A 13,673-nucleotide genomic window follows, 5' to 3' on the forward strand; every position below is an offset into this window, starting at 1 on the left:
TTTCTAGGCCTCAAATTTTAATGATTTATATGAAAATTTATAAATATTGGGCTCAATCCAGAGTAGCAAAAATTTTTCTTTAGAAATTTCTGATGACCAAAGTTCCAGAAATTGCTTTTTTGTTCCCTAACCTTTCATTTTCTCGAGTTTTCCATTATGTAACGAGGTAGTTGGGGTTTGGGCAGAATCTCCCTTTAAAGACGAATTTTATAGTCAATGAGCAACGTCAGGGAGTGATGACACTGGGAGGGGGTGTCAGCTGACATAAATGTTTAAGCGAATCCCAACTCGTTTCTTTCCTGTGACTCAGATCCCGGACCCTGCTTGGCAGAGCATCTCGTTTCATGTAAACCAGGTGTCCCGCCCGCTGCCGCGACAGCGGGTGCGGGGGCCGCGTGGTGATTGGTCCGCGCGCCGACCTCCGCCCGCGAGCGCCACCGCCTCCCTCCCCCACCCAGGCACCTCCTCCTCGGCCCTGCGCGTCGCCGGCCCTTCGCGCCAGTCGTTGACAGCGTTGGCGCTGCGAGCTTCTTCTCCGACTGAGGCAAGTAAACAGCCTTGTCGCCCTTTTAACTCCGGCGGGGGCCGGGGGCGGGAGGCTTGAGAACTGAGGTGCGCGGGGGGCGCCGTGGAGGCCGAGTGAGAATCCCGCGTCCGGAGGCCGACCTTGATCATGCGAAGGGGCAGGGGCTTTCCAGCGGGCGCGTGGCGGGTCCGGCCTGTGGGTGGGCTCGTTGGTTTTCAAGGGACGCTGCTAGGCTTTGCCTTTCTGGTTAGGAAAGCTCGTTTTCTTGGGAGTGGGGGCGGTGGGCGCGCTGACCGAGCCCCTCCAGAGGGATGTAGGTAGCACCGAGGTGTCTAATCGCTCTTTCCCTACCTCCACGCGTGTCCGCGGCGGGAGCGGGATGGGCGAGTCTCGGAGCCATCGGGGCTGAGGATCCGGGGAAGTGGGGGCGATCAGCCCGCGCCAACACGGCCGGGGAACCCAAGGAGGGCCGCAGTGGGCTCCACTAGGGCGCTGGGCGAGGAGAATCCGAGAGAGGTGCGGAGAACCGAGGGGCTGGCTCCTGGCTCCGCGCCAACTGGCCGCGCCTCGGAGCCGGCGGCCAGAGGCTGAGAGCCAAGATAGCGACGCGGCTCCCATTGCGCAGGGGGTACGCGGCGTAGGGGTGGGGGAGGGGCGGCCTCGCGGGACTAGGGCCTTGGTTAGGGAGCGGTCCCGGGGCGCCTTGCCGCCGCCGAGCTCTTCGCGAGAGTCGCCCCGCCCGCCCTCCGCGCTGCCAGGGCGATCCCTGGGCAGGCGGCGGCAGGCGGGGCTCTGGCAGCCGTCAGCAGACCAGCACCCGGCTCGGGCCTCAGCGGAGTAGGGTATCGGGGGTGGGGGGTGGCAGGGTGGGCCCTTTCCTCTATTTGCGGGCCTGGGACGTCCAGGCGCCCGCAGATAGAGGGTCTCCTGCGCGCCCCAGGTGTGGCGGACCCGCAAGCTTCGCTTTTCACTTGCTTTCCTGCCCCTCTGGAAGGAGAGAACTTGAGCATCTGAGGGTCTCAGAGGGAGGGGATCAGGGCCGGCGGCGCCCTTGGAGTACCAGTCTCCACTTGTGCGGGAGACGCCTTCACGTTTGTTACATTATACAACGGGGAGAAATCTATTTTTACTGAATATATTTTTAATTTTCTCTTTGTAGTGGCTGTAGCAAACAGATTTTTTAAATCGTTAGCCCACCACCAGCACATCCACCCTTAACATCTCAAAGCCACTGCTTTCTGGTTTTCATTTTTTCATCTCGATTCATACACAGCACAATGCAAGTTTCACCGCTCTGATCATGATTATCTTCTTGGCCGCGTTTTTCCTTGTTCTTGGAGCATTACGGTTTAAGAAGGAGTTCTCCACATGATGAACATTTGAGATGTTTCCTTTTTCTTTGCAAAAAAACTCCAGGTAGCATAGTACTAAAGATTTTTGCAAATCAAATTATCAGAAAAAATAAGAACAGGAAATTGAACAAAAATTAAATAAAATTGGAAAAATTAAACTCTCAGATTTGAAGAAGAAAGAAAAACATCACCAGTAGAAAGAAACATTTTTACCTACACAAACACCGAGACTCTTAAAATTAAAAAGAACTAACCGGAAAGGGAAAGAAAGCAGAGAGCTAGGATGTGATTTGTATATTATTTGTATCTGGTGCAAGTTTTTCATACTTGTGAAAAGAAAATAATATCAAGATTATAAAATATCAAATGATGAATCACTTGCAGAATAAAATACAAATTAAAGCAAGTCTGGATTATCATTTTACATCTATTAACAAACACAACAGTAATAGTAACAGCAACCCCTGCTGGAAGTTTGCCTTGAAACCTGCATATTCAGTTATCTGGGGAGGTGGCAGGGCTTCCAGGTTAGAAAGATGGCTCTGTAACTAACTTTTTGACTTTGGATAGGTTACCTCATTTCCTAATTCTCCTCTTGTCCATTCATAAAATAGAGGAGATGATACCTACTTCCGGAGTTTGTTAAAGATTATTTTAACCATCTATGTAAAACAAATCCTTGATACACATACCTTTATTCTTTTCCTAGTCATATCCTACTGGGGACATTGTAAATTGGCACAAACCTTTTGTAAAGCAATCAGGTAATACTTTAAGAAGTTAAAAGTGACCCAGAAACCACACTCCTGGGAATTCACTTAGCAATGGAAGAAACACACAAGAAAATCAATTAATTAAAGGCCCTATGCAAGCCCATTTTTGGGGCAGAATGACCTAAAATTAGAACCAACTGGGAAATAACCTCAACGTGTTAACAGCAGAGCAGTAGCTAAGAAATCATGGCACATTAACTGAAAAGAGCATTATGCAATCATAGAAACTCATTATTTTGGAGCCCATGATAAATGGGAAAAAATGGACAGTTCAGGGTGCTGGTTACTGAACTGAATCTGCTTACTCATATGTGAATGCATGTGTGAAAATCTGAAAGGAAAAGCAAAAAAAAAAAGTTTTAATAGACATAGGTGATTTAATTTTTTTGTTGTCAATGTATTGTTTTTCTAAATGTAATTTTTTAAACGAAATGGACTGTTTTCTGTGTGTGAAAGAGGGAGCGCTCAGTGTCATGTTTGCTTTTTTAGCTGACTTCTTTTCTTTGAATATTTCCCTTTTTTTCCCTGAATAGATTGTTTAGTGGTTTATAACATATACTAAGCTTTCCTTTTAAGGAATCAGATCTTAGATTTATTGATCAAGCCTAGTTTTTTCTTTTTCTTTTCAAGGACTCCTGCATATATTTGAAAACTGAACAATTTCATCCAAGCTGAAGCATTGTCTTCCCGGAGGCACGAATCCAGCTTAGCTGAGCCACAACAGATGTAGGTACCCTGTGGAATCTCTTTGGTCTTATAATGGTTGAAAGTCCCTAATTGTCACAGAAAATAAAGGTCTGGAAAGGCCTTGAGCAAAAGCCCCTGCTCTGGAGGCCACTTGGGTCTATATGTGTAACTCTTACCTATTGCATCATCCTTTCTTATAAAATCAGCTTGATTTTGCAGAGAAAGGGCCACCATTTTCTCTAGAATCATGCTGAATTATGTAAGGAAGCAATCATTATAAAAACAATAAAACAATAACAAACATTTCTGCACCAAATTAACACTGAAGGTGACTATCAACCGACAAAAAGCTTTATGAGAAAAGGTTTTCTATGCTGTAGTTTTAACTTATCTATTCCATTCTCTCTTTTCGGATCTTGTTTCGTCTTCCAAGACAACTATACCAGCTGTGAACTGCCATGTATTAAATATTCAGAACGTGCCTGTATCTAACTTGGTGATGGCTGCAACATTATCAAGTCATTCTTGAGTAAATATTTTTTGCAGCAGTTCTTACAGTTGGGAGAATTTTTTTCTCAATTTGGTTATCTTTTTTCTCCTGGTATAGTCGTCTCCTTATTACTGTCATAGTATTGTGTGATCACATCAAAGGAGGTGTGCTCTTTTTATGAAAAGCATTACAAACGTTTTTAAGTGCTGCTTCTGAGGACCTAGCTCTGAAGCGCATGGCCAAGAATGAATTTCCCTGTGAAGCTTTGTTATAGATTCTCAAATCCCATTGCTAGGCACTCCCAGGTTCTTGGCTTGATAGGCTCCAGCTATGTTGCTTTTTAAAAGCTCTTCAGTTACTTCTGAGGATGGACCAAGTGAGGGCTCCTTTGCCCTATACAGTCCAGAGCTGGGATTCAAAGTAGTAGTGAAAAACTCCCACCTCAAAATGTTCTGTGAAGTTTTTGTATGGCTTACATCAGATTCTTTAAGAGGCAATGACCTCAAAAAGATTAAAATACAGTGGTCTCTCGTTATCTGAGGTTTTGCTTTCTGCAAATATTAAATGGAAAATTCCAGAAATAATTCATAAATTTTAAATTGGGTACAGTTATGACTACTTCACTTCATCTCATCATATAGGCATTATATAATCTCACGTCATTAAGGGTGAATACAGTACAATAAGATATTTTAAGAGAGAAACCAAATTAACATAACTTTTATGACAGTATATTGTTATAATTGTTCTATTTTATTATTAGTTATTGTCGTTAGTCTCTTACCATGCCTAATTTATAAATCAAACATTATGATAGGTATGAAGGTATAGGAAAAAACAAAGTATATATAGGGTTCAGTACTATCCGCAATTTCAGGCATCCACTGGGGATCCTGGAATGTATCCACCCACAGATAAGGGGGGAGTACTTTGTGACAAATGAGTTCTACTTAGCTCAGGAAAGACAGAAAATTTCCCTGGGGGGTGGGGGCTGTTTGGTGTCCCTTCTCAATAAACCAGTTAAATTTCAAGTTATAACATGTTCTGAGTTTCAGAAGTTTGGCCCCTGGCACACAGCCATTGGACAAGTTCCTACCAGCTGTGACCCAGTCCTTGTGTATAAATGGGAATAGGAGGATTGGGGTAAGCCTTGGATCTTTTTTGTACCTTCTCTCTAATTCCATGGCTGTGTCATTCTACTCGTGTGCCAGTGTCATGTGATCTTATTTATCATAGCTTTACAATGCATTCTAATACCTGGCAGGCTAATGTACCCTAGATTTTCTTCCTGTTCAATAGTTTCTTCAGTCTTCTTAATATTGAGTATCGCTTCATCATGTTCTTTGAAATCCGCTTTGAATTTTGACTGAAATTGTGTTAACTTTATAGATTATTTAGAAATGAATTGGTATCTTTCAGTACTGATCTTCTCAACCAAAAACATGTCTTTCTCTTTTTTCTAGGCTGCCTTTATGTCTCTCATTAAAATTTTATCACTTTTCTCATATAAGTACTATTTATTTTTGGATTAAAACTTAGATATTTTGAATTTTTTATTGTCATTAAGAATGGAATGGTATTTTCCATGCTAAGTCTCCTAATTCCAATTAATCTGGTGACTTGCCATTGTGTTATATATTGATTTCAAAAACTGCCACCCTAACAAGTTCACTCAATTATTCTAAGACGTCTCTGGTTGCTTTTCCAGATATAAAGTCATACTTGGCTAGAACTCCCATAACAATCTGTAAGAACAATGATTGCTTGCATTCTCGTTTTGTTCACTACGTTAATCAGAATGCCTTTCCTTTCTCAAGGAAGATGGGGCGCAGGCTGTGTTTGTGGTAGTGATTTCCACCTCAGTGATGGACAGGGACTACCTTCTAGTTCTATAGAAACTATTTCAGCAGTTTAAACTTAAAAAATCAGGAATAGATGTTGATTTTAATTGGAAACTTTTCAACATCTGCAGAGAATCTTTTTTTCCCTACCCTGTTAATAGATTTCCTGATTTTGAGCCATCCTTGTACTCTGAAAGTAATCCTTAGTATGTTCTTTTACTAAACTGTTTGAATCAGTTTGGCGGTATTTTCTTTTGGATTTCAGCACCTGTTTTGTTGGAGGCTGGGTGGCTAAGACAGAGAGCCCTGCACTCGTCATCTTGAGATTGGAATTTTGACCTTTTATGCCCTTAACTATTAACACTAATTCTCAGGTGAAGGTGCCTAACTGTTTATTTCTACTAAGTTCTAGATTCTGAAAACAATCGCCTAAACTGATACTCCCACTTGAGTATCTCACAGATGTAGCAAAATTAATGTGTCCAAACTAAAACCCTCCGTTTCCTCTGCCAAGCGTGGCCCTCCACTTTTTTCCCCTCATTTGGTAGATGACATTGCCACCGTCTACCTGGTCACAAAAGCCATGAACGTAGTTAACTCCCACTCCTACATTCACTCTATCAGCAAGTCCTAATTGGTTCTTTCTGCAAAATACATCTCATTTGTTCCTAGACCCTCTGCAGCACCGTCGTCATCCCAGGCCATCATCTTGCTGCAATTATTTTCTAACCGATCTCACCATTTCCTTTCCTGCCGACCTAAATTTTTTTTTTTTTACATAACAAACAGGGTGAGCTTTTTAAAAAACAAACCTATCATGTTGTTCTCATAAGTCTCTTTAGTGGCTCCCCACTGCACTGGGAATAAAATGGAAACTCTCTCTATGGCACATGAGGCCATGGTGATCTGGCCCTCACCCACTCCAGTCTCATCAGGCTCCAGATACATCTTCTTTTTGGTGCTTGAACCCACCGTCACTCTGTCCTCAGCCCCTAGCACAATACTAGAACCTTAGTAAACACTAAATATGTATTTATTGAATGAATCAATAACTATTATACTGTAAACATTTCATTATCATATGTCTTTTTGACAACTTTTTTCTTCATTTCTTCTGTGGTTATTGATCAAGTTTTCTGTTTCTTTAAAAACTGGCACATTACTAGTTATTTCATAAGTATCCATTGAATGAATTAATTTTAAAGGTGATATTTGTAATTTATGTTTTTATAGAAAGGCAGTCCATCTCACACAAATTTTTAATTCATAAAGCAAAGTTGTGTGTAGTAAGTTCTTGCCTTTTTAAAGCCTAGTCTTCCTAAGGAATCAGTATGGAGCTGTTGTGTTTTCCAGTGGTTTGTGTTTACATGTATATTACATTTTTTTAAATAACTTGATTTTATTTAGTAATTCCACATTTTTCTGGGTTTTATTTATTAAACTCTACTTTCATCTCTATTATTTCTTTATAACTATGATGCTTTATTTTGAAATTTTTCCTTTTCGGGTTTTTTTACTTCGATAATCATGTATTTCACTTATTTTCATTCTGTCTGTTCAGTTACACCACGCGCACTCCTTTAATAGTCATGTGGGTTTCTGTATTCTCACATCCTTCCCCTCTCTCTCTTTGTTTCCTCTGGCTAGCCTGATAAGTGTAAGTGAAATATCTTTTTCGTTGTTGTTGTTTGTCTCATTTTATCTGATTCTTAATGTTTTTTGACTATTTTTTCATACTCTTTTGGGTTTCCCTCTTTTGTAAATTATCAGTTTATATATTTTGGCCATTTTTCTATTGGAATTACTGTCTCGTATTACTTTGTAATAATTCCTTGTAGGCTCTAGAATGAATCCTCTGTTGGTCTGAAATACTACAAATATTTGTTTACCATTGTATACTCTTTCTGATAACTTTGTCCATAGTGTTCGTACCATCGAACAGGAATCCTTCATTTTTATGTAATAAAATTCTCCAATTATTTGTCTCATGGTTTGTGCTTTTATTTTAGAAAGTCTTTCCCCCACTCCTCTTCCAGGTGACAAAGACATTCACCTACATTTTTTTCTTTTATTGTATTTTTCTTCTGTTGTACTTCGACCTTTCACACTTTGGTCTGTAGTCTGCTTCCACATGTGGTATTAGGGATTCAGTTTCATTTTTCTCCAGTTTCTCAGAAGTATACACTAAACAAACCTTCCTTTCTCCATTGATCTGTGGTGTCTACTTTATTGTATATCAGGTCCCTACCACAGTATGTATACATGGGTTTATCTCTGAACTTGCTGGTCCGCTTTCTTTGGTCTATTGGTCTGTCATTAGACTTTTGCCATATCGTCTTTATTACTACGGCTTGTAGTAGGGTTAATGTCTGATATGGCAGGTTCCTTCCTTTTTCCTTTTTAAGATTGAGTTTGCTATTCATGGACATTTTTTTTCCCTTTGTGATTTTATCGAACTCAAAATATCCAGTTAGAATTTTGATTGTCATTTTACTGAAGTTTTTGGTTCATTTAGGGGTGAATGAATCTTTATAATACTAGGTTGTCCTGATCATGACCATGGGAATACCTTTCCAGTTTTACAGATCATCACCTGTGCTTTTTATTAGAGTTTAAAATTTTTTTTCCCAGTCTTATTTTTTCTTGGTTAAGTCAACTTACAGATACTTTACATTTTAGGTTGCTATTGTGAATATCTCATTTCTTTAAAAATTTTTTCTAGTCAGTTATTGCTGGTGTAGAGAAAGGCTGATGATTTTCGTAGGCCAATCTTGTATCCCACAAATGTGCTGAACTCTAATTCTGGGTCTCATGTTACCTCTGTTGAGCCTGATGGATTTTCTATGTATATGATCACATTAATTGCAAATAATGACAGCTGGAGCTCTTTCCTTGCAGTTCTTACACTGGTTACTTCTCTATCTTTGCATATGGCATTGAACAGGACCTCCAGTCCTCAGACAGGGGACATCCTTGTCTCGTTTTTTATCTTAAAAGGAATACATTCAAAGGTTATCCATTAAATATGTTTGCTATTTTTGTTATATAACCTTTATCAAATTAGGGGATTTTCATCCTATTCCTAGGCTGCTAAGAGTTTTTTTTTTTTTTTTTTTAGTATTAGGTATAGATCTTTATCAAATACTTAATATCTTGAAATATACCACAACCTGGGCCACAGCCTGACCCTTCACAGAGAGTGTCTTATATGAATAATGTCATAGCACAGCTAGAGATTCAGAAACCCAGTCTCCATTCCCAGCAATTTCACTACCTAACCCTGTACTCAGATACGTCATTTGACTTTTCTGAATCTTGGTGGCCAAATTTGTGGAGTGAGAAGTTTGTATTAAATATTATAAGATCTCTCTTATTTTATCACAAACAGAAAGAGATTCTCCTATAAGCTCTCATGTAAGCTTTGAGGCCTTCTTATCCAAGGCATTTCAATAATGGTAGGAAGAATATAAACAAGATGATAATTAATTTATTTGTTTCATCATTCTTTTTTCTGAATATTATCCAATTTAATCTTTAGCTCTGAAGGTTATGAAAAATAATTTTCTAGCATTTGATGCCACTTTTCTTTGAAGATAAACCTAACGTTGGGGATAAGACTAACATCAGCATTACTAGTGTAGGCCATTTTTGGTTTGATGGCATATGATATTTTTGAGCATATGGTTTGACATGGGGTACAGTAGAAACTGTTTAATTATCATTGTACTATGTGTGTTTGAGCCCTCCCCTTGGACTCAAGCACCCAGGGTACATGACGTCTTCAGTTTCAAAAGAGATTTTTAATTGCATAAACATACATTCTGCAAAGGGTCATAAATTATCACCCAGGATACTTGGTTTGTTTGTTTTTTACTTAAACTGTATTAGCCCTTTTATATAAGACATGTTTCTTTTTCACCAAAAATTAGAAGAAAATAAGTCACTCATGAACCATTACCATTACATGTTGAATTAAAACTCATTCAGTGAATGATTGACTGCAGATCACCTTGAACACAGCCATTCTTAGCCCACTTTGAGCAGCTTCATCTCTCTGTCTACCCATCTCTAGAGAGAAAGAGAAATCTACAAGCGGGCTTGCAAAATCCTGAATGTTTACTGCTTTCCCCCTACCCCCCACACACAAATTGTATTCCTTTGAGGAAATTCTTGTTGGCAATTATATGTTCAGGGGATATTAATTCCTTCACTTAACAAATATCTATTGTGTGCCTGTCGTGTACCAGGCACTGCCCTAGCCCCTGAGGAGACAGCAGTAAACAAGAGACTCATTTCCTATTACATTCTGCAGAGGAGAGAAGACAGAAACCAGTTATTTACAAAGTTATTTCCTTACTGTGGCACCCACAGTTAGGGATTTTCCTAACTAGACTTCCATAGGGGCCATACCAGAGCCCTCGAGGCAGTCCACCCGGCAACCTGGGACTTGTCTCTACCTGCAGTCCCCACAGTGACTGCTCAAGTTTAAAGACATGAGCTCCTGTTGGCGACTAAAGGGTTCTCCTGGGCATAGAAGCCCCAGGCCCCACAGGGGCCGATGTTCTTTATAACAGCCCGATGGGCACAGCTTCCAAGGTCCCCATAAAGATGTGCCGGTTGCAAGAACCACTGCTCTAAAGAAGCCCAAACCTATGGGTTTTCCCAGCCCAATTGTAATTTATCAATCAGAGGCTATTTTTACCATAAGCAGTGTTGCTGGCATTCCACTTTTATCTTAAGGTCAAATTTGGCCTTAGAGAAGGAGAAAGCATTATGTTAACCCTTTAGCTGCAGTTACTTTAGTCATAAGTGCTGCAAAGTACAGAGTGAAGAGCGCTTATGACCAAGGAGCTGATGCACTGCTATGCATTCATTCATTCATTCATTCATTCATTTATTCATTATGCAGCAAATGTTAAGTCGTTTCAGCATAAACATAGTGCTCTGTGACACCCTCTTTATTTTGCAGATAAGTCATCATGGTGAAAAACTACATAGGCGGTTGGATCCTGGTTCTCTTTGTGGCCACATGGAGCGACGTGGGTCTCTGCAAGAAACGACCGAAGCCTGGAGGAGGAGGGAGCAGTGGGGGGAGCCGATACCCGGGGCAGGGGAGTCCTGGAGGCAACCGCTACCCACCCCAGGGTGGTGGTGGCTGGGGCCAGCCCCATGGCGGCGGCTGGGGTCAGCCCCACGGTGGAGGCTGGGGACAGCCCCACGGTGGAGGCTGGGGTCAGCCCCACGGTGGAGGCTGGGGACAGCCCCATGGTGGAGGCTGGGGTCAAGGTGGCGGCACCCACAGTCAGTGGAACAAGCCCAGTAAGCCAAAAACCAACTTGAAGCATGTGGCAGGAGCTGCTGCAGCTGGGGCCGTGGTGGGGGGCCTCGGCGGCTACATGTTGGGAAGTGCCATGAACAGGCCCCTGTTACATTTTGGCAATGACTATGAGGATCGTTACTATCGTGAAAACATGTACCGTTACCCCAACCAAGTGTACTACAGGCCCGTGGATCAGTACAACAACCAGAACAGCTTTGTGCACGACTGCGTCAACATCACGGTCAAGCAGCACACGGTCACCACCACCACCAAGGGGGAGAACTTCACTGAGACCGACGTGAAGATGATGGAGCGCGTGGTGGAGCAGATGTGCATCACCCAGTACCAGCAGGAGTCGCGGGCTGCGTACCACAGAGGGGCGAGCGTAGTCGTCTTCTCCTCCCCTCCCGTGATCCTGCTCATCTCTTTCCTCATTTTCCTGATAGTGGGATGAGGGTGGCCTTCTGTTTTCACCATCTTCTTCATCTTATACGAGGTTGGGGAAGGGGGTATCTACCTACAGCCCTTTAGTGGAGGTGTGTCATTCTCGCTTGTCCTTTTGTCATCTGTAGGCTAATACCCTTGGCACCGATGGCACAGAGAAGTGTAGCATGGCCTGGTAACGCTATGTATTCCAGCCCCATGTGATTGAGTCCTTCACAGGCCAGTGCGAATGCCGGGCTGGTACGAGTGTAACAGCAAATAATTATTGGTTGATCTAGGCTTATTTTTCATCTAGTGCAATGGATTGAGGCTAAAACAATTCTCAAACCAGTCTTCGAATACATTCGCCTAAATACCTTCAATCCCGTCCCCAGCTAGAGCTCAGTACACTGATGCCCCATCTCAGCAGTGATTTTGTAGCAATTCGGACACATTTTCTCATTCGTTTTAGGGATACCTGACTGCATTTCCCTGTTCAAACAGCATTTCTGCCAAATTTGGAAGGAAGCCACATGATATTCATTTAAAGAACAAAACTGGAAATCCTTAGCTCTTGAGCCTGGGTTCTGCCCACTGGAGAGCATGTGGCCTGTGTCTGCAGAGAACCGTGACAATGTTTTGCATTTTGCAGTACAGGCTACACAGCAGCTATTGCATCAAGAGTAAATATTCGTGCAGCATTAGACCTCTGGACAGAGGACATTTTCATAGGGAATGAATATACTAACATAATATGAAAGGCTTCTGGGACTAAAAATACCCAACATTTGGGAGTGGTGCCCGTGGGGGGTAGATGTTTAAAGCACCTACATGTGGCATTCCATTCTTTAGTAACAAACTGTAGATAAGTAAGTCAGTTTTAAATTACTTTCTAGAGACTAAGAACAATTCTCTTTTGTTCGTTTACCAGAACTAGGAATGATTTTGACTTTGGGTAAAGCCAGGAGACTTTAACATATTGGAAGCTGCAGCTGTAAAAACGCCATTATCAAAAGATTGTGTGATGCAGAAAGCGATCAGTGTACAAAGAAAAGAAATGCTTGCGTTTCTTCATTGCTATCTCATAATTGTCAAAAACCAGAATTAAGTCGAGTCCTTCGTTTTTGTAATTGGCTTTTGAATCAAAGAACAGGGAGTTAATCCAAAAAAAAAAAAAATCTTAGGATGGAGATGACAGAAATATGGTCCATTCAGAGTGTAAAAAGAAATTGTTATTGTTATTTAAGTAAGGTAAAATTATTCCCTGAATCATTCAATATTGTCACCTAGCAGATCTATATTACTATTCTGCAATGTTCTTGGCTTGTATTGTGCGGGTATTCTATGTAAAAAAATATATATATATCGCATATGACAACCTTAGAAGTTTTGGTGAGAGCAGTTAACAGCTGAAGTATCTAATGCATTTAACCTGTTTTTGTAAGGTACTAAATATTTAATATGTAGGAAACCCTTTCGTTTGGTCCTTAAGCTTACAACATGCACCGAATTAGTTTTGTATGAGGTCCAAAGTGGTCTTCGAAATAAGCATGTACTTTATATTTTCTATATTTGTAACTTCGCATGTACTTGTTTTGTTGTATAAAAAAATTTATAAATGTTTAATATCTGACAACAATTAAACAAGAGCTGAGCTGCATCTTCCGTGGAGTTTGCAGTTGCAGTCACTAGAGCATGGGTCACCTCCTGCTGGAGCCTCTAGGCTGGAGGCCACCAGGGTGCTTGGGGCTGGAGCCCTTCTCTTTCTAACTGTCCTGCCCTTTCCTCCCTCACTAAAAACAAACAATAAACACAAAGTCATTATCTTAAATTTTGTATTGGGCAAAGATATCAATTGTCAATAACCCTTAGCACCCTTACTCAAGCCAATGACTATAGGAAAACTTAACAGGACTCCATTTTCGTTGCTGGTCATACCATCTCTATGAGTTTGTTAGGGCTGCCATAACAAAGTAGCACAGACTGGGTGGTTTAAACTGTGAGAAATTTATTTTCTCACAGTTCTGAGGCTGGAAGTCCAAGATCAAGGTGTCAGCAGCGTTGGTTTTTGTTTTTTTCTTGGTTTTTGGGAGTTTTTTTGTGTGTGTGGTTTTGTTGTTTTTTTGAGGCCTCTCTCCTTGGCTTGTAGATGGCTATCTTTACTCTTATGTCTTCACATGATCTTCACTCTGCGCGTCTCTGTGTCCTGTCCTAATCTCTTTTTATAAGGATACCAGTCATCATATTGGCTTTTAACTTTA

The 13,673-nt window shown here is 41.4% G+C and overlaps 1 protein-coding gene across 1 annotated transcript; it reads left to right on the forward strand.

The window, feature by feature from the left end:
* Positions 1-439: 439 nt before the first annotated feature.
* On the forward strand, positions 440-13,072 carry PRNP (prion protein). Its single transcript, XM_011369934.2, has 3 exons — positions 440-544; positions 3,282-3,377; positions 10,639-13,072. Exon 3 carries the CDS (start codon positions 10,649-10,651, stop codon positions 11,441-11,443), a length of 795 nt encoding a protein of 264 aa, XP_011368236.1. The 5' UTR covers positions 440-544; positions 3,282-3,377; positions 10,639-10,648; the 3' UTR covers positions 11,444-13,072.
* Positions 13,073-13,673: the final 601 nt, after the last annotated feature.

Source organism: Pteropus vampyrus, unplaced genomic scaffold, assembly GCF_000151845.1.
Source record: "Pteropus vampyrus isolate Shadow unplaced genomic scaffold, Pvam_2.0 Scaffold7, whole genome shotgun sequence".
Classification (NCBI taxonomy): Eukaryota; Metazoa; Chordata; class Mammalia; order Chiroptera; family Pteropodidae; genus Pteropus; species Pteropus vampyrus.

Excerpts from the sequence above, each read along its gene's own strand:
- PRNP (XM_011369934.2), top strand. The coding sequence starts at position 10,649 with ATGGTGAAAAACTACATAGGCGGTTGGATCCTGGTTCTCTTTGTGGCC.